Source organism: Lissotriton vulgaris, chromosome 5 (genome assembly GCF_964263255.1).
Source record: "Lissotriton vulgaris chromosome 5, aLisVul1.2, whole genome shotgun sequence".
NCBI lineage: Eukaryota > Metazoa > Chordata > Amphibia > Caudata > Salamandridae > Lissotriton > Lissotriton vulgaris.
The window spans coordinates 1,784,248,411-1,784,269,165 of NC_141693.1; the positions used below are offsets into that span (position 1 = coordinate 1,784,248,411).

General features: G+C 46.2%; 1 protein-coding gene across 1 annotated transcript in view; it reads left to right on the plus strand.

The window, feature by feature from the left end:
- The window catches only part of LOC147717171 (serine/threonine-protein kinase 17A-like), a 118,152-nt gene that overhangs the window by 85,449 nt on the left and 11,948 nt on the right, over positions 1–20,755 (plus strand). The window contains exons 3-4 of the mRNA XM_086924108.1: positions 13,173–13,317; positions 19,188–19,314. Of these exons, the coding sequence (XP_086780234.1) occupies positions 13,173–13,317; positions 19,188–19,314 (272 nt within the window). The remainder of the gene's footprint in view (positions 1–13,172; positions 13,318–19,187; positions 19,315–20,755) is intronic.

The window sequence follows — 20,755 nt, forward strand, 5'->3', positions numbered from 1 at the left end:
CCATCTTGCCCCAAATCCCGGAGAAACCTTACACTGTTTTCCTTCCTGACTCCTAGAAGGAAGCAGTTCAGCTTAAAGGCCCAGGTCACGCCAAAGTCATCTTGCTCAATGCCAGCAAAAATAACTTTATTCTAAGCCTATTTTATTCTCGATTTTAGGAAACATTGAAGGTGGATATTAGAAAATCGATTTCCAGTCGCCCTTTTGTTAAATCTGAATTACACTGCCCTCTTTTTTTGAGGGTGGATGATGTAATATCTATTTTTTTTCTTATCCATGTCGACCAGAAAAATCCTGTCTGGGGGGGTAGGGGGTGGGGGGGGAGGAGGGGAGTGTGGAGGGGGTGGGGGGGCAGGAAAAAATTGTCCTCTGTACCCTGAGAAAGAACTCCCAGGGTGTGGGTGGGAGGGGGGGGGCAATTTTTTTTGTCTTTCAGAACCACCTCTAGTTTTAGGAGTTTTTCTGGAAAAAACAAACATTAGAAAAGGTTGGTGGACGGCTGACAAAACAGACTGTAGCCATCCCCCAAACTTTTTGTACATCGAAAGGAACTGCCATAGCGGGGGCCCCTTTTCAGTTTACAGAAATGACTGCTGGTATGGCGTTCATCTCCAAATTTGCGGTCCCATTCCACCTTGACGGACTGTATTCCATTTGCCAAATCTTAAATCAGTTCCATTGTTTATTACATTAATCAATATGCTTTTTCACATTGCAAGAAGCACAAATACAGAGAATCGCATTCTGTGGTTCCATTGTATCGTCAGTACATTTAAATATAAGGCGACTGATTTCTTTATTTGAAACAACTATTCTGTTTAAAAAAAAGACGTTTGCAGAGGCTTGTTATATGCTACCATTGGTTGAACAGCAGTCTTTCCTATTTACATCTTTTATAGAGCGCAATGCACAAAGATTTGTTCCTTCGTCTTTAGAACTTCTCCTTCTAAGCCGCTGGCTCATGGCTTCGTCTTGCAATGTTCTTACAGAACTGCAGTGGTGTTTCTGAATTGATTTATTGGGGAAACGTTGTTTATCAACTTCTTTTGAGAGTGTAAAGTACCAGACTCCATGTTCTCCCACCCAACCTCTCCTGCAGATTATTCATCAGGAACTCCTTGGTTGGGCCCAGGTGAGGGTCCCACCTTATAAAACAAATAATAAAGACAAAAACACCTTTTTATTCTTAGCATGGCCTCTATTCTTGAATTGTCTCTTGCTGGACACCTCCATGCCGAAAGGCAGTACTATCTGTTTTCGGGAGGCGGAACATCCGGTTAGGACACGGCACACCATGGTATGACATGTTAGAGTAAGTTCCACTGAATGGGTCTGACTCTCATGTTGGCTCTTGTGTTGGAAGACTAAACCTGCGCTTCATGGAAGCCTCCCTGCCTGAAAGCTGGAAGTTCTGCCTTTTAAGTTGGTGATCTCACTAAAAGATAGATTTCTTTCATGACTATGTATGAATTTGTCCTATGTTGGCAATATTCCATTTAAACTGTGTGCAAGCCCGCATTCTAAATAACTGAAAACGTCTTAATTTCATGACATTGCTTTTTAAAACAGTGGGTTGGGAATTTATTGTAGTGTGCACAAGTTCTCCAATGAGCTTTCAATAACAAGTCTGTTTCTGTACCCGCTGTATAGTCTGGCGGATGATAGAAGTTATTACTATTCATATCATATCGGTGGTATTCCAGGCTGAGCCCATAAGCCGGGTCTTTACCTGGTTATCTTACAGTGATTACCACACTTCACTGGTTTGATGTTAGTGACTTTTTACTAGACCCACTGCCATTCATCCTGAAGGCTGCTTCAGTGGTCATAAACAGTGTTCCGGACTCTACCTGTTTTTGAAGCCGGAGGACATATACATTTCCTAAAATATACCCCAGTACCACTGTTTTAACGTGTTCCCAAAAAATGCCTAAATAGCTGTCCGACTATTTTCAACAACAATATAACCCGGTATTTGTAAACCGGGAACTAAACGCCCCTAAGGGTCTCAAGGCACTGGGGGCCATCGGGGAGATTAAGCGAGCTATTGCCCAGAGTCACAGGGTACTTGGCTGAGCTGCCACAGGCGCTGGGATTCGAACCGTGAGCCCCGTAGTTCGGAGTCAGCTACCTTGGCCATTGCACCACACCTCTCCAGAATACCTCCATTTTCGCACCTTGTGTTTGTATTCCAATCGCTTTTAATAACAGTTATGGAAAAAGTGAGTGTGCCTGATCTTGAGGTGACTAGATGACTTTGCTTTTTGGCGCTGTTTATCTGTCACCTTTCTGGAGATATAATAAGGTTTTTTAGCGTGTCCTTCCGTCTGTAGATGTTTCTCCTCTACCTGATCATCCCCCATCCTCCCCAGCCCCCCTTTAGGTCTGGTTTGATAGTGTACCTGTCTGCATGAACCATCCAGAGACCGAGAGAGGACTTTGGGTCAGTCCCATTCTGTTGTTGGCTTATTATTGTCTGCTGGGCTTTCGGTAGTGAGGCAGTGAAGCTTGAGTTGGGCGACAAAGTGCGCTAGCACAGCAGTTCTCAACCTTTTGACTTCTGTCGACCTCCTCTGAATCACCACTGGAAACAGAAGACCGCAGCATAAGCGAGTTCGGCAATTTGAACCAAGTGCACATTAAACCAGTATGCACATTATGAAATATTTGATTTAATTTACAAGCAAAAAATATCCAAAAATCTAAATTGTAATTTTAATGGAAAGGTTCAACCCTTTCATAATTTAGTTTCATTTCCAAAAGACCGTTATGTACCAGACTGCTTTGCTCCTGATACACTGTGTTTCTGACTGTCCATACAAGTGCTTCATTCGAGGTCACTAATCGCCAATCCTAGATTCTCTTTTCTGTATTTGCGCTGCTGCTACGAATCAAGCTTAGGGTACCATTTGCATCTTACAGGGCGTTTTTAAAGTTTTCAGTTTTGCTTTTTTATGCTAATAGCCTTTATTAGTCTGCTAATAACCATTTTCTGAACAGTTGCAGAAACCCCAAGTAGGTGTCGCAAACCAACCCCAGGTTAAGTCCGCTGAACTATGTTTGCGTGGACGAAAATTTTAGCCGACTGACAATTGAATGACATCCGTCCGGTGGTCAGTTTGCTCCATATCCGCAGAATGGCACGCGAATAAGAAAAAATAAAATAATTAGAATAGTGAATTTGAATAATTTGTATTATTAAGAATAATTACCATTATTTTTGGAAACCTGCCCATGAATCGTTAGAAGCATTTATTTATGTTACTAATGGTTTCAGCATTTGTGGGCTTGGAGTGAATTAGATTTAATTGAAGAGTTAGGGCTGTGTTAAGATTATGCTGAAGGTTGTGATTACAACTGAGGTTTTAATGATAGGTCTTGGTTTGTAACAGTATTCGAATTAGTATAAGGCTTAATGTTTCCTTTAAGGTTGAGGTTAGGTTGTATGTAGGCCTATGCTCCATGTGTGTTAGGATTGAAGTGTGTGTTAGGTTGTGTTCAATAGAGTCAGTGTTCTTTATATGGCTAATGTTAGTTAGGGTTGCAGTTGTCAGATGTTTCCATTGTAGCATCGTTCATCACTTCTTTATAAATACATTTATTTATTTTGGGATTCCTTGTTGATGCAAGAATCCCAACAGAGCGCCATAGTTCTATTCTTGCGTTCTAATTTAATAGATTGGTGCATTCTGGGAATTATAGCACGTTTTGCTCAATTGAGCCAATTCCAAAAATGCCCTGGATAACAATGGGTTTTAAAAAGCAGGCCCAAGATTGGAAACCTGATGTCCTGCCAACACTTGGTGAGATCGCGCAACTCTAGTGCTTAGATTGTGTCACTCTGGCTCAGAGGCACATGGGAGCCCTCTTGCAGTGGTGTTACTACTGCTGTCCTGTAGTGGCATTGAGACCATATATTTAGCCTCCTGTGCAGTCTCAGCTCAGCCCCATGGCCTGTTAATGGTTGGCCCATTGAATGCAAAGCATTGTAACATTTTCCACTCCCACTTCTGTGCCGGTTCTCGAAAAATCTCTAAAAACCTGATTCAATGCATTAGCTCTCCCGGGAAGTGTTGGCAAATACTACCCATGCCAGCTGGAACTGCGACAAAAGTACGTTATCGACGGACGCAGTTAATTTTTAAACCTTGGCAGACGCGAGGCTTTGATGAAGGAAAAATTAAAAGCACTTAAGACTGGTGAACAATGGGACTTTGTAGCACCCGGTTCAAAAGAGCTGTCACCCCACCTGTAACCAGACAACCTGCCCCGACACAGCCTTGTCGGCGGCAGCCTCGGTAGCAGGACCAGCTTTGTGGCGTAAAGGTTGCCTCGACCATTGCCATGAAGGAGACCAGAGAATTAATCCCCGTCCACTGGGATTGGAGAGGCAAAGAGGAATGATTGCCTTGGCCTTTGGCCAGACAAAAACATCTAGACTATGGACCACATTTAGAATTCTTGGATTTTGTAGGAAGTGCTACATCCGTAGGAGAATACACCTGTTGAACTTTCACGTTCTATGGGCAGAGTGACCAAGCAACAACGCAAAAAAATTATTAAACTGTAGAATACTTGAGAGTGACTATTTAGTCCTGATACAACAGTAGCCCTTTAGATTTAGTGAAATATATTGATAAATCGAAAGAGTCATGAAGCAATAAAAGACACCATCTTTCAGAAGCTTTCGGGATATAATAGTCGTTTTTTCATGAGACCGTGTAAACAGTAGTACATTGACTTAAAGCCATTTTATGAAATGGGAAGCATTGGGGTCTGTATAAGCATCTGGCTATTGGAAGAGAGCGTTCGAAATTTTGGGTTTTTGAATGCACAGATTTGAATACTGTGTGAACGGTGTACTCCACCCCCCATGCCTTCTTTTTTTCTAAATGAAAATAATTGTGAAGGAAATACAAAAAAAAATGAAGAAACAAAATAGCGTTTGCGTGATAAAAATCTCTAAATTGCCATATTACTTATTGGCTCTCTCAGAAAATAGGATGAACATCTTAATGTGATTTTTTTCCCACTAATTTTTCTGAGACGGGAACCAAATTTGGGGTGAGGTCGAAGAGTTGGTAAATAATTCAAGATAGCAGACATATAGTGGGGATTTTTTTTACTCGTTTGACAAATTTATAATTTTAGACTCAAGAAGAATAAGTGGTGTGCCCAAATATTAAAAGTTGATTAATTCCACTGGTGCACTCAACGTTTCGTGCCTCCCTGTCTAGGATTGAGGAGGTTGTCATCTCTCACCTACTTACTACCTAAACATCCTGCCATCTAAAAAAATACATTTCTTCAGATACTAATATTGACAGGTTCAGTGATGTACAAAACAAACGGGTTGCTTCTTTGTGATAAATAACAATTATCATTGCCCAGGCCTGCCAATCATGTTATTAACCTCTTATAGCTGAAATGTTGAGTCAACCCTATCTAAATCGTGTGGTCTGAATTGTGTGCAGATTTCTAGAGCAGGGGCACTGGCGCTCGGTTTTCCAGACTTTATATGCCGGAAACAGTATTTTATTTAAAAAAAAGGCATACTCGTATCCTTTTTGGGTGTCTATGCTGAGCATGCTGGAATATCTAAAGCGAAACTTACATGAAACTACAATACCCAGAATGCTGAGTAGTATAATAAAAAGTCAGGACTGGCTGAAGGAGGCACACATGACATGAGAAGACAAACGACTTGCCAACTTTGCGAAATGTAGGCACCAGGCAGAGGGGCGCGCTGTGCTACTTTGTCGCGCGAGTAAAGAAGTTGATATTTCCTCGGTGCTCAAGAACGAAGTGTTTTGTAGATAGCGACAAGTGGGAACCGCGGTCCAGGGTCGTCTGGCCCATGCTTGTTCAAGCTCCTCCTGCACTGGCATGCCTTTATTTTTAACTACCCCATTTGTCAAAAGTACTGCAACGTTCGCAAACACTTCCCAAGTGTGTGAGGACTGGCTCCAGAATAGTAAACCGTTAACTCTTCGATTATTTGAAGGGTATTTCTGTGTATCTCTTCTGTGTCAAGAGCAGCACAGAAATACACGTCCCTCCGTTGATGTGAGCGGCAGCCACCCGGTGCTTGCACTGCAACACGTGAAATATAATATCAGAGACTGTCCATTCTGCTGTCAGCAGGCCATGGGTGCAGTGTTGTCAGATTTTTTTAAGCTTTCTATAGACCAAAGCAAATCAAAAAGTAGCCCAATAGTGCTACTTTAAGGAAGATGGGTCAGGGATAGCGTCAAGGAGGTGATGAATGCATTGGAATTGATGTTGCAGTATGATTCCAAGTAAATATTTGTCTAATAAAGCACTTTAACATACTACTTTGCTGGAGCGCTGTATATATATATATAATTTATTTTATTATTTAAAACATTTATATAGCGCGGCTGTCACCTTGCAGGTATCCTGGCGCTGAGAATAACTCCTAAGGTGGAATGCACTGGGGACATCAGTAGGGCAACCAGAGTTTAAAGCCAGGTTTTGATCCGCTTCCTGAAAGAGAGAAGTTCAGTTGTTTGGCGGATGTCAAGGGGCAAGCTATTCCAAAGTTTTGCGGATGCAACTTTGAAAGATCTCCCCCCAGTCCTGACCTTATTGAATCTTGGTACTGTAACAAGACAGGCTGTTGTAGAACGGAGGGCTCTGGTTGGGATGTACCAGGTGAACATGGATTACAAGGAGCCGGGCCCTACTCCATGCAGTGCTTTAAAAACAAGACGGAGAGATTTAAAAGCCACTCGCTGTTTCATAGGGAGCCAGTGAAGCTCTGCAAAAGCCGCAACTAGCACAAACCAAAATTTTACAGCACAACCAGGAAAAATATAGCCCAGTTGTGCGTGTTCTAGCCCAATCTGTCAACACTGCATGGGTGTCGCGCTTACGTCCTCTTCAAGGGACGCAGGGTCAGGGCGCGGGAAACGCAGTTCCCTGTTGACAGGATTCTTCGGCCATGATACATGTTTCCAGGAAACGCCGAAAGCTGATTAAAAGGCCGGGCCCAATCGGAGGGCCGAGATTTGCCGGCGGGCGCTGTCTAACGGATCACCTTGTAAAATCATAGCACTCCTTGGATTGCTGGAGCGCCGGTCATCGTCGCTGACTGAGCAAGTAATCCTTGTCAGCCGGATTAGTGGAGAGTAATTGCCAAGAGGTCACTCCGATGTGCTGGAGCTGCTGGATCCGTGGCACAATCCCACTCGTGCCCAGCTAGTGGCTTCTAGTGGATCTGGTTGTGGCTTCAAGGGTTCTGAATATTTAAGAAGAACATTCGAGTAGGGAGTGGTTGTTGTCACCTAAGGTTATTTTGCGCTCACGCTTTAATTTAGGGGAGGCTTGTAACTGTAGTCAAATATGGAGATACAGCCTTCCATTTATTTATTCGTACAGCATAGTCAGAGCCACTGGAATTATGGGATTCTGCAGCCATCACAAACTCTGCATAGCTAGGGATATATTGCAGTTGTCATGTAATCCAATCTCTGCTACATAATGCTCAGATTTTAACAAGGACATTTTTCTAAGTCAAACTTGAAATTTTGCTATTAAACAACATGGTGCAGTGGTAGTCTATTTTAAAGGTTAACTGGTCGCCTCGTAGTTGCCGATTGCTGAATTAGACTGTCTAACGTGTATTAATGAGAGTAAACTTCTACCAAAGGTACAGTAATGTGTATTAAAATGTTGAAATGGTGAAATAAATGTGTCACAATGTGCTGCGTTATGCCACACAATTTTCCAATTCTTGCCGTGTAATTTAGTAATCGCTACTTAGTAAATTCGCCCTCCATCCTTGCATAATTCCAGTGGTCCTCCGCATGGATCTAGGCGCCAGACCAATGTCCGATTTTCAGTATCTCGAGTAAAAGATACATTTATAAAGATTTATCGAGTTTTCGTATTCGTAGGTGTGAGTACTAATTACCATACTCGATGACATTATACCAGGGAATGTCTCGGCAACTTTGACATCAGTGATAACTCGAAGTAAACACTGAAATGATAGTGTACAAATAACTGTAACATGAAAACAACATTCAAACTTCATGAATGTGGACGCGTGGCTTTCAAAAGGTGTGGTGCAGCATTCGAAGTGGCCAATGCAGCTTCTCAAGTGGTCTATAAGAGTTTTCCTTTGAGGTGAAATTGCTGCCTACAGTATTTGCAGCTCCCAGGAGCTGTTCTACCAACAGAAGAATATTAAAAATAATTGAAATTCTAGCTTTTCTTACCAGATATGTAATTTACTCTGATTTGAGTGAGCTCTCAACCTGACCACCAAGTGTGTGTCTTTTTCGAGATGAGTGACGCTTTGTTTCTAGCATACAGTGATTTAAATCGAGCTCCTTTACACTGCCACTGAATATCCTTAAAATCTGCATTTATTCAGCCACTCCTTGACCAGCTTCTGACACCCCGGCTTAGGAGATCTTCTGCCACAAACATTCATTCCTCCCGGCGGGCTACCTTCTAATCTAGGCATAAAAGTGATGCCTAAGGGTGCATAGAAAGTTGTGTCCACCCAGGTTCCACCAGAGAAAGCCTGGTAAATGTGAATAATGAGCAAAACTGTGTACTTAGTGCAGAGAGGTCACCAGTGTGCCTAGAGAAATGGCTATATGTGCTTCTTTTCTTCGTGGGTTAAGGTAGTTGATACACTGATGGTTCTGCACAGTATCTCTGTGCATCTCTGAAAAGAGGAGAATTGAGGACACGTGCTTTCACTCCAGCGCTGTGGAAAATAATCTTCCACCAGTCACTTGATGGAATCTCGTTGCACGTTTTGAGTTACCCATGGTTCACCACACGTGCCAGGAACTGTTGCTCGAATGTTCCCATGATGCCTCTGGCGAGGCCCCCAAGACAACTTGGTAGTCTCATCCGTGAAAGAAACGTTTGTTTCTAGGTGCATGTCCTGACAAAACTGGATCAGAACGAGCATTTTTCCAATACACAGCTACTGTATATTCCAAGCAGGCGGCAAAAACTGAAACGGATACTAGGAAAAAAAAATGCTGTTATAGCTTGTGGCGTATGATCAGGTTGTTCAAACAGAACTCGAAGAAAGTGATAGCTTGCGGGTCCTGGGGTTTCAACTTGTAGACCTTCAGTCATGGCAGTGCTATTAGACAGAACTATAGAACACATTTCAAGAAGGCTTTGGTATAACAGAGGTGTCCAATGTAGGTCTAGGATGGCTAGATCCATGCGAATGAGATGCATTTAAATAAAATGGACCGAAATCGGGATTCTTGTGCATAGTAGTTTCCAGGACCTACATTGGCTAATGGTGGTTTTGACTGTCTTGAGTACTCAACTGGAAGTAGGTAGCCTGCAGGATTCACAGTTTCTATAAGGTGCTGAACGCACTGCATACTCAACCCCGTTTTTTTGTTTTCTTTTATCTGTTGCTACTTAAGAAGATGTGCTGTACAACTGTGAAATGAACTTGATTTCCGGTTGGTCGACAATGACTTTCTAGATTCTGATGACAGAAGGAGAACCATAGAGTTGTGTGATGTTAGATGAACTAGTAACGGTTGACTTCAACACTCCACTTTAAGACACCCAAGCTCCCCCACACTGCGTCTCCATGGGACCCAAGCTCCCCCACACTGCTCTCCATGGAACCCAAGCTCCCCCTCACTCTCTCTCCATGGGACCCAAGCTCCCCCTCACTGCGTCTCCATGGGACCCAAGCTCCCCCTCACTGCGTCTCCATGGGACCCAAGCTCCCCCTCACTGCGTCTCCATGGGACCCAAGCTCCCCCTCACTGCGTCTCCATGGGACCCAAGCTCCCCCACACTGCTCTCCATGGAACCCAAGCTCCCCCTCACTCTCTCTCCATGGGACCCAAGCTCCCCCTCACTGCGTCTCCATGGGACCCAAGCTCCCCCTCACTGCGTCTCCATGGGACCCAAGCTCCCCCACACTGCGTCTCCATGGGACCCAAGCTCCCCCACACTGCGTCTCCATGGGACCCAAGCTCCCCCACACTGCTCTCCATGGAACCCAAGCTCCCCCTCACTCTCTCTCCATGGGGCTCAAGCTCCCCGCACTGCCTCTCCATGTGGCCCAAGCTTTCCGCATTGCCTCTCCATGGGGCCCAAACTACTTCTCCATGGAACCCAAGCTCCCCCACACTGAGTCTCCATGGGACCTAAGCTCCCCCACACTGCGCCTCCATGGGACCCAAGCTCCCCCTCACTGCGCCTCCATGGGACCCAAGCTCCCCCACACTGCGCCTCCATGGGACCCAAGCTCCCCCACACTGCGCCTCCATGGGACCCAAGCTCCCCCACACTGCGCCTCCATGGGACCCAAGCTCCCCCACACTGCGCCTCCATGGGACCCAAGCTCCCCCACACTGCGCCTCCATGGGACCCAAGCTCCCCCACACTGCTCTCCATGGAACCCAAGCTCCCCCTCACTGCGCCTCCATGGGACCCAAGCTCCCCCACACTGCGCCTCCATGGGACCCAAGCTCCCCCACACTGCGCCTCCATGGGACCCAAGCTCCCCCACACTGCGCCTCCATGGGACCCAAGCTCCCCCACACTGCGCCTCCATGGGACCCAAGCTCCCCCTCACTGCGCCTCCATGGGACCCAAGCTCCCCCACACTGCGTCTCCATGGGACCCAAGCTCCCCCACACTGCTCTCCATGGAACCCAAGCTCCCCCTCACTCTCTCTCCATGGGGCTCAAGCTCCCCGCACTGCCTCTCCATGTGGCCCAAGCTTTCCGCATTGCCTCTCCATGGGGCCCAAACTACTTCTCCATGGAACCCAAGCTCCCCCATACTGCGTCTCCATGGGACCCAAGCTCCCCCATACTGCATCTCCATGGGACCCAAGCTCCCCCATACTGCGTCTCCATGGGACCCAAGCTCCCCCATACTGCGTCTCCATGGGACCCAAGCTCCCCCACACTGCGTCTCATGGGACCCAAGCTCCCCCACACTGCGTCTCATGGGACCCAAGCTCCCCCACACTGCGTCTCATGGGTCCCAAGCTCCCCCACACTGCATCTCCATGGGACCTAAGCTCCCCCACACTGCGTCTCCATGGGACCTGCGTCTCCATGGGACCTAAGCTCCCCCCACACTGCGTCTCCATGGGACCTAAGCTCCCCGACACTGCGTCTCCATGGGTCCCAAGCTCCCCCACACTGCGTCTCCATGGGACCCAAGCTCCCCCACACTGCGTCTCCATGGGACCAAAGCTCCCCCACACTGCGTCTCATGGGACCCAAGCTCCCCCACACTGCGTCTCATGGGACCTAAGCTCCCCCACACTGCGTCTCCATGGGACCTAAGCTCCCCCACACTGCGTCTCCATGGGACCCAAGCTCCCCCATACTGTATCTCCATGGGACCCAAGCTCCCCCACACTGCGTCTCTTGGGACCCAAGCTCCCTGCACTTTCTCTCCTTGGGACCCGAGCACCACACACTGTCTCTCCATGGGACCCCGAGCTCCCCACACTGCCGCCCCATTGGACCCAAAAACAAAAGCCGTCCTCTCCAAGTGCTCTAGGCGATATTGCTAAACTCTATCTCTTCACGCACTGTAGGCGCCTCACACTGCTTCTCCGTGGGCATCAAGTGCTTCGCTCTACAGCGCCATGGCTTCAAGCTCCTTACACGGCCTTTCATGTGACCAACGCTCTTCCAGCTGCCTCTCCAGGGCCCCCCTGGGCTCCTCACACTGATTCTCCAGGGAGCCTGAGCTCGAGGTGAGCTAGGCTGGAGGCTCGAGCCTGGCTCGTCCACCTCTAGTATTGCTTGTTGCGCTGCCCACTGTTAAGCGTACATTAGACACGTGTGACCTCTGTTTTTGCAACCTGAAGCTCAAATTCAATCCGGCTGCAGAACCAGGTAAGTAGCTTCTTTCTTTGCTATCATAATTTTGCCTCCAGTGAATGAGCAAACGCTGAGTGTTAGGTGAGCTTCCAAGAGGCCTGTTCAGTCTTGAATCAACCCCCCTCTCGCCCTCCATGTTTCCATGCTGCCCCAGTAAGCGAGCCCCTGCCCTGTATCCCGGTGTGGTGCCGTGCCGGCCGTGCACAGTAGTCAGGGTTCTGGCTGCGCCTCCATTCCCTTTCCTGCCTCTGCTGCCCTCTGCTGGTGTTAAATAATTTTCTTCGGATGGTCTGTTGTGTTACTGAACACGCCTCGGGTACCTTGACAACTGCAGTTAATTTGGGTTCAGATAGGATTTATTTAGAGTGGGGGTGGGGGTAAAGTTGCAGATTACCAGAGTTTTAATGGAGCAGCGTCCTGAAGTGATAAAAAGGCGTCTGCATGTAAGTTATACATGCGGTTCGGATTAGGGCGCGTCTATTGTATGCACCGTTTGTGCTCATGTGGAGTTGGACTTGGAGTATACGCGTAGGCTAGGCCTAGGGTCAGATCATTTTCGGCTTAAAAATGTGGCCCCTCGTCGTACAAAGTGACCACTTTTCTTGGCTTTGACAACCCTTAAGAAATGCACTTTGCACGCGCGTCTGTGCACCTATGCACAGCCAAATGGATCTTCCACACGTAATCTGGTAAGAGTGGAAAAGTACTTCCGCCTGAGTAGGCTGTGTTGAAATGGGCGACCTTTGGAAACATGTATAATAGAGAAGTTGTGATACCTGGAAATGCAAACCGTTCACAGGATGGCTACCCCAGCGTGTGTCTACTCATTCACATAAGTGATCTGCACGTGCTGGTCTGGTGGTGCAGTCGCCTCGCGCACTCTGCGATGTCACATGCTCGAATCCTGTCGGGCCCACGCGGCCTTCACCTTTCCATGGTCGAGTAGATGCGCGAAAAACGAGCTGGAAAACAATACCCCTCTGTCATCTTCGCCAAGAAAGGCATTGGAGATGAACAGAGCTTTACAAAATAGACTTGTGTACACACCTGAAGAACGTTTCGTGCATATGCACCAAACGGCTATAAAGCGCATAGGCGGTACATTCCCAGTAGGGCAGTTTAAACTTTTACGTTTGCCTTTGTAAATCGCAGTTCGCCCGCCTCTGTGACGCAATAGTTTTGTTGTGTACATATGCACCTGGGTGGAGAATGTCTGTTGTGCATGTGGCATTCAGTGTATGTAAGGAACCTGTCATTCCCAGTGACCAGTGACCAATCATGTAACCCTTTCCCTCACAGTGCTGCAGGAGGAGAGATCTTTCACCAGTGCGTGGCGGACCACGATGAGGCCTTCACGGAGAAGGACGTCATCCGCCTCCTCCGGCAGATCCTGAACGGCGTGTCCTACCTCCACAAGAACAATGTGGTCCACCTGGATCTTAAGGTATGGATGGGCCCTGATGCAGGTGTTCTGGGAATGTCTGGGGAGTGCCTTCCTCTCTGCTGATGGTTTTGGGATGGTGTTTCTTATACTGTTGACATGCTGGCTATGGCTACTTCAGGGAGCTAGGTCACAATTGGCATCTTAACTAAATGGTCAATTAAATGGCCTTGTGGCTCCGGCAGTTAGCCATGGGTCATGATCCCGAACAATGGTCCAAACCCGATTCTCGACTGGGTGTCCTATCTCGTATCAGGGTGCCGGACGCACTGATAAGCCATCTTGTTATGGGACATGGAGGGGTTGGTCCTATCCTCTACCTATCGCTGGAGGCTCTTTCCGTGCTTGCGGTTATCGTATTATGGGACACATGTAGCAGTGTGGCGGATGATGACTTGTGAGAAACCCGCAGTTTTATGGGTTTTAGTATGCTGGTAGCTTTGAAAAGCTCTGCCGGTCCCTTTATGGTACTTCATGTGAAAGTGTGCTTAGCTGGTTACTCCTCTGGGTTGTCCAATCTGAAGTTTTGTGTATAGTTGTGGTCCTGAGCTGGCATGACTGGAGGACGAGAGAAGTGGAGAGATCTGTTGGGATGGGCATTTATGTTATCATCCCTTATCTGGGTATCTTTGTGATATGTAAAGTAGTGGGCAGATTGTATAGGTGTGTGGGACCTGCTGTGGTGGACTATATTAAAGTCCTCTGAATTGTCCAGCAATGTGTGACCGTTCTGTTTAGTTATCCCATCCCTGAACATTTGGTGATGCCTCTTTTTTGGCTGTACAGTGCTGGTTGGTGGTGGCCAACCATCATAGCAGATATGTCTTATGTGAATTTAAGAGGTATAAGTTAAAATTTGCAGCTGCCTAGTGCATATAATGATTTTAATATTATTGTGCCCCATAATTGCTACATATGCAAGTACATAACTATATAATGCCACGGTGAACCATAGGTCAGCCCTTCTTATCTTACCAGCACAATGAAAGCAGTTTGCTGGTTGAGTTGTTTGCAACCCCTGCGTTGTAAGCTGAGGATCGTGCTTGAGGGTGCAACTATTTTATGGGCTCTGTTGCTGGAATATGGTTGGTGCAGTTACCCAGGAAATAGTCATGTTTTCTACTGTCTTCGGAATGTATATGCTCCTGGATGCTTCTAATATTGGCGGGTAGTGAGTTCCAGAGGTTGGTGGTTTGTACTGAGAAAGCTGTGCCTAATACAGATTTCGTTTGATAAGTTGGTACTATAAGAGGTGCAAGCCTGGAGCACAGTGTGTGGTTTCATTTGTATTGCTTGAATTTAACTTGTAGTTATAGTGGTCCTTTTCCCTGGGAGGCACTGTGGACTATGCAGAATGCCCTGGACATTTCCCTTCCAGCTATTGTCAGCCAGTGGTGCGATTGCAGGTCTGGAGTCCTGCATTTTCTTGGCTAAAGGTAGAGAAGAATCTTTGTGGCAGCATTATGGATGACTTTTATTTTGCATGTGATGAATGAGGGTGCCCAAGGCATAGCCAAGCTTGGATATTACAATTGTGACACTGGCTTGCAGTTTTATGTTGGTATGCAAGGTATGAGACTATGCGACTTTCTGTTTGCATTGTGTAGAAGGCATTCTTTGTCACAGTGTTAGCAAGGATAGGTCTGAATCTATGGTTACTCCTAAGTTTATAACTTCTCTTGATGTTTTTGGTGGGGTTTGAAGTTCCTTAGGCCACTAGGCTGGTACTTTTACTATTATCCACAGTTCATAAGACTGTCTTATGGTAATAAGCTTTAGATGGTTATTCATAATCTGTTTTTATGGTAAAAAGGCAGTCATCAGGTTGTGGATTGTAGCTGTTTTCGGTGCTTTCCATTTTTTTTTCAGGATTTGGGTGTCATCTGCATAGTTGTAACAGGTGAGGTTGTCTGATTTTATCAGATTTGATAAAGGGGTTAAGTAGATGTTTAGTAGCAGTAGGGATATGATGGAACCCTGAGGAATGCCTCTGTGTTATGTGTGAGTAGGTGATGTCAAAGTAGGTAGGTAGAGTACACTTTATATATCATCAGAAAAAAATGTACTTGAGAATCACACAAACTTGGCATTTTGTGTCTGGACTACTACAGTGCCCCTTCCCTGCTCACTACCTTTGCCTCCCCCAAAGCAGGAGTTTTGGGATATATTAATGATGCTGTTTGCTCATTCTGCATTTTGAGCCAAATCATGCCCACAAACCGTGATTTTAAAATATCTCATTATACGCAATTAGTGGGCCGAAGAATATGTTTCAGGCAACAAACCATTGCTTGAAGGAACTTTATAAAATTACCAATGAAAATGCTAATTTGAGTTTGGTGCTCTGTGACAGTGATCTTGCCCTGCATGCTTTATAAGTGTATGTGTGTCTGGCTGTGGTATCAAAACACATAGTTGGAAATGTAATCATATCCGTGATTTATTTTTCATAATTCATGGGAATTAAATCATTACCTTAAATTAGGTTAACCAATCGGAACCCTCGGGCATGTGTTGCTAAGGCTGACTAACTTCCCGCACAATTAGTCTGTCTTCCCTCCTCATGAAAGAATCTTTGAATAATCCAAACACAGACTATGCAGCTCATAGCACCTGTTATATTTACATTTTCCGTGTAATCACTCGCTTCTTGTTGGATGAACTTTGCAAAGTGCAGCTGCCAAAATTCTTCTTCCTGCAGAGAGTTTTTTTGAAGCAGTAAAAAAAACGTATTAAAACCTCACCTGTTGTCTGCCAAACCCTGTCTTAAAATGTGGTGCTGCTGGATAGCGTAAAGTGCAGTTAGGAGATAGATGGAAAGCCTCTCTGAGATACTGAGACTGGGGGCTTTACAAGTAAATACCCTCTGGTGCAGTGCAGCACCAAGTGTATGATTTAGGTCTGACTTGAATGCTGATTTTGATAATAGAGATAAATCTGACCAAGAAAATGTTATGCAAATTCATGCATTTACGTCACTTTTGATGCACCCACAAAGACAGAAAGAAAAGTTGACTCAGGAAAAAAAATTCTGGTAAAAAAAAAAAGAGAGAGCTTGGTTAACTAAGAACAGCTCCAGTCTCCCTGACTGAAGCGGCTGGCCCGATTCACGAAGGTCTGCGCACAGTGGTCAAGAGCAGAGCAACGTTGAGCCTGCGCATCGGCCCAAATTTTGTCAAATATGGAAGTCGGTAGATGAAGCGCAGTAGTGCAAGGTTGTGGAGAATACTCCATTTGCATCTGTCCTGCAAAGAGGAAGGTTGACCTGCTGGAGCCTTGTGCCCCAGTGTGTACATGACAGGGTTAGAAAGTAGCTTTACAGCCTCAAATAGGTCTTCGTCCATTGGCCTGCTATTGTGTCAATCACATTTTTCTTACACGGGCTACAGCAATGAACATGGGGCAATGGGTCAGCCCACTTCAGCCATTGGCTAACTTCACCTTGAGTGACCGCATTCGGCCCTTTCACGAGGAGCACATCCATACAGGAAGTCGTTCCTTTGTGTCACTGACTTCTATGGCACTATATGCTTTTTTAGGCCAAGAAAAATGTGGTTTTAGCCAACTGTTTTCTTTCATTTAGATTGATGAGCGCCTGACACCTTATTCAGCTTTGAAGTTTTGCAAAAACAATGACAAAACAAGCATCGACGAATTCTAAAGTCTTGCAGTTACAGACTTGTTGACTTTTCCAATGCTTGTTAGAGATTTTCGTACAAATCAAGAAGGATTTGCTAGAGAGCAAATGTCCAAAGAGGCAGAAGCCCACATGAGCTTTGTAGGTGTGCATTTGCACCCTGAGTTCATAATTGAAACCGAACGAGCTTTGCTAGGGTATACGCAGTTCTTGAATCTGGTGCAGTAGGCACGCACCAGGGCACTTATCTATGTACCGCTAATAATCGGTTCCAATGTGTAACCGGATCTTTGTCAATTTATTAGCTTGTCAGGACCAAACATGCCTGCAAGTGGAGTCGTTTGTATCTGGTCCATTAATCCCGACAGGGAGGCTTCATATGGAAGTGCAGTCAGCCAACATATAGAAGGGCCGTTATCTGGAAATAAAACGTTAATGCGAGTCTAGGAGAAGGAGAGGGGTGGGCGGGGGAGGCCTGCCGCCCTGAAGCCACGAGATGGTTAACCGATTAGGGGCTGTTTTTGCTTGATGAATAATTGACGCAGCCTTGAGAAAGGGTCACGAACAATGACCTGCCTTAGAACAGCGGCCCCGTGAGCCTTGGAAAGAGCGGGTTGTGCATTCAAGTCACATGCCCTGCGCGTGGATGGCTGGAGGCAGTGAGCGCGCGACGGCCGCACCGTTCGTTTATAGGGTGGAAAGTGTATGCATATATAAGAGGCGAGAGCCGTGCACGGGGGCCTGGCAGACTTTGGCTTCTTTGTTGGTAGGGGCTGTGGGGGCATGGTGTTATTGCCTACAAGGATGTAGTTATCCAATGTGCAGCAGGGCAGTCGCAACTCGGCCCAGAATCCTCAGGGGGTTAATGATCCCTGGTTATTATGTGTTTTTTTTATTATCCAAAAAGTGATATACGGGGCCTATTTTCCTTGCTTGCAGTAGGGCCTGTAGCACTTTTACCACACCACTGATGGCCTGCAAGAAAACTCACTAGCCCCTAACCTTTCAATATACCAGGATTTTAGGATGGCGCCTAATATAAGGATACCGCATTGGATGATCTAGGCCAGACTAGAAGCGTACCAAGGTAGTCTAGTAGGGAAATCTCGATGCGTGTGAAAGGTTTGTGGGACTGTCACTCAGTGGCGGCCAGCAACATTAAAATATGGTGGGCGCAATGCCCAAAAACCTCCCCATATGTTGCACTTGCTGGTACGCAGGCTCTGGTTGCGGTCTCATTTCGTCCTGACCCTCTCCTCAGTGGTGACTCCAGCAGGAAAGGAAAGAACTTCCTGCCTTGTGCAATGCCAATCCAACCAATCCGCTCCAGGACTGGTTGGAGCAGGCTAACCCAGCCCTCATTTTTTTGAGGTTGGGGGCCTCTGGCTGCAATCCCCTGGCTGTTTTTCAGCCCTGGGATTGCCAGCTCTGAAGTGTGCAGGGCAGTTTGGCCAGCTCTAGACTGCCAGCTAATCTGACATGTGCACTGTCAGGGGCTGCAGTAATAGTGCAATTGCATGAATCAGCCCCGCCCCCTGCCCTGGCGCTGTAACAGCGCAAGCCTGCGACACATTATAATAAAATGGTATTTATTACCATTTTAATTAATGTTGTGTACCTGTTGCGCTCGCAGCAGGCAGGGCGACTCTCGTCCGCTATAACGGAGGAGCCGTCGCTGGAGTCACTTGCATGCTTGGATACCCAACTGAAAGCCCCAGCAGCGCCAAACCTTTGAATCCCTGTTTTTTCAGGAAATCTAATAGAACCAAGTCGGCATCCAAAAACAGTCCAGTGATCGGGCTCCGCAGCCAGACTCTCACAGATAGGCATCTGCACAGGTACTAGTGCAATACTGCCATTTTCAGCCCTCTCTCAAAAACCAACCACCCACTTGCCAGGATGCTTCGTTTTCAGATTTAGTGTTGAGGTACAGGAATAGTTCAAAGGTTGCTGCCTGACACGGAGTCTTCCGTGTTCCCCAACCACCTGAATCAAGTCTATACGAAGCTTAAACTACCTCAGGATACCCATCATAGCTCATCTTTTCTAAAATGTCACTGAAGGAACCTAGTTACTCCAAGCTTCCCCACCTCTGTCATTAGGGTCTGCCTGCTTCTAGAAATGGCTGGATTGACAGCGTGTTTGTGTTCTGAAAACCCAACTTTGCATACCGTTCATAGTATAGCCTGCACACACCTGGAACACAATGTTATACTCACCCTGGCTTTGTTTTCAGCCGCAGAACATTCTCCTGACGAGCAGCAATCCCCTGGGTGACATCCGAATCGTGGATTTTGGGCTGTCCCGGCAAGTGGATAGTGTGAAAGAAGTCCGCGAGATCCTGGGCACGCCAGAGTATGTTGGTAAGTTCATTTTATTTAACAGTTTTATCTAATGAGAATACATTTCTGAAAGGCATCAAAGTCTCACAGACATCTTAAAAGAGAAAGGTGTCTGAGTGCAACATCCCCTTGCACCAGAACTGTTCCGGAAATAACGTTCAATGGTAGAAATTAAGGTTGGGCATTGCGGGGTTAATTTCATTTTTTTGATTAATTTTTTTTCTCCCCCTTTTGGGAGAACAGTCTATTTGTGGTGAGGGAAACTGCTGAAATTAAGCCACTTACTTCTGTTATTCAAGGTAACTTATTCTTTCAATACCTTTACAGTGGTATTCACTTTGTAAGGACTGCATAGGACCTATATACTGGCTTTGGAAGATTAGTTGATGTCACTGAACACATCTTACAAAAATGTTTCTATTGTGGCTCGATATCTTTCCGCCCCTAGGCCTGTTTTTCTCCCAGGGTGGAGATGCTGTTGTGGAGTTCTAAATTTTCTTAATGCTGGAATAAGGCAGGTCTTCTATATTTTGAGGTCGGGTAGCTCTGTCCCATAGGTGCAGGCAACAACCAGTTTGGTACATTACACATCACTTTGGTGTGGGTCTCCTGGCAGACTTGTCGGTTCATGTGATTGTGACAGAGGAAGTCCCACCTTGAGCAAGTGGTCCCCCTTTACCACCAAAACCAGTGAATGTTAAACTACCTTTCTCCTCCCAGGCGCCAAAACATACAGCACCATTGAAGGGAAAGCCTTGTGGCACAAGGAAACAGATTTTGCTGGAGTTTCCAATCAGGCAGGGTAGACAAAAATTTGACGTATCCGGATACGGCGTTGGTGCAAAGTAGCCAGGATTAACTAGCTCTGGTAAATCTTGCAAATTTTAAGTACATTTTGGGTCATCGCATAATTTGAATTTGAAAGCCTTGAATAAGACCCTCCCGCCAGAACGAAAAATTAGGTTCTGACGAGTCTTAAGATGGTTCTGAGACTGATGCGACCATGCTGAAAACATGTTGGAGCCAGTGGGACCAGACATGACAACACTTGCCCAGTAGACGCCATTTGACAGGCTTGACATGTCTCAGTAAGATGTGGTTGATGCGGGTCAGCAGTGTAAGCCCTCCGATGCCAGATGAAATTTGTAGGTGTTCTGTTTGACGACCATGGCGACCTTGGTCCAAGGGCGTCACCCGAACTTTGTCATAAAACGAGATCCGAGGCTTTAACGGCTTAAGCAGCATATTGACGACTGAAATCTGGCCCAAGGAGAGAACAGTGACCGGCCTTATAAGACTGGAATGTCAAATGTGCCGGTGAAGAAGGGTACTGAGTGATGGTCTGTTGAGATGTCCAACGAAACATTCCATTCTTGCAAGCTCTTTAAATTGTGTACCAATAAAGCGGGAAATAGTAGCACCTGTTTGTAGTGCTTGGAAACTGAAATATTGCTGTAGGAAG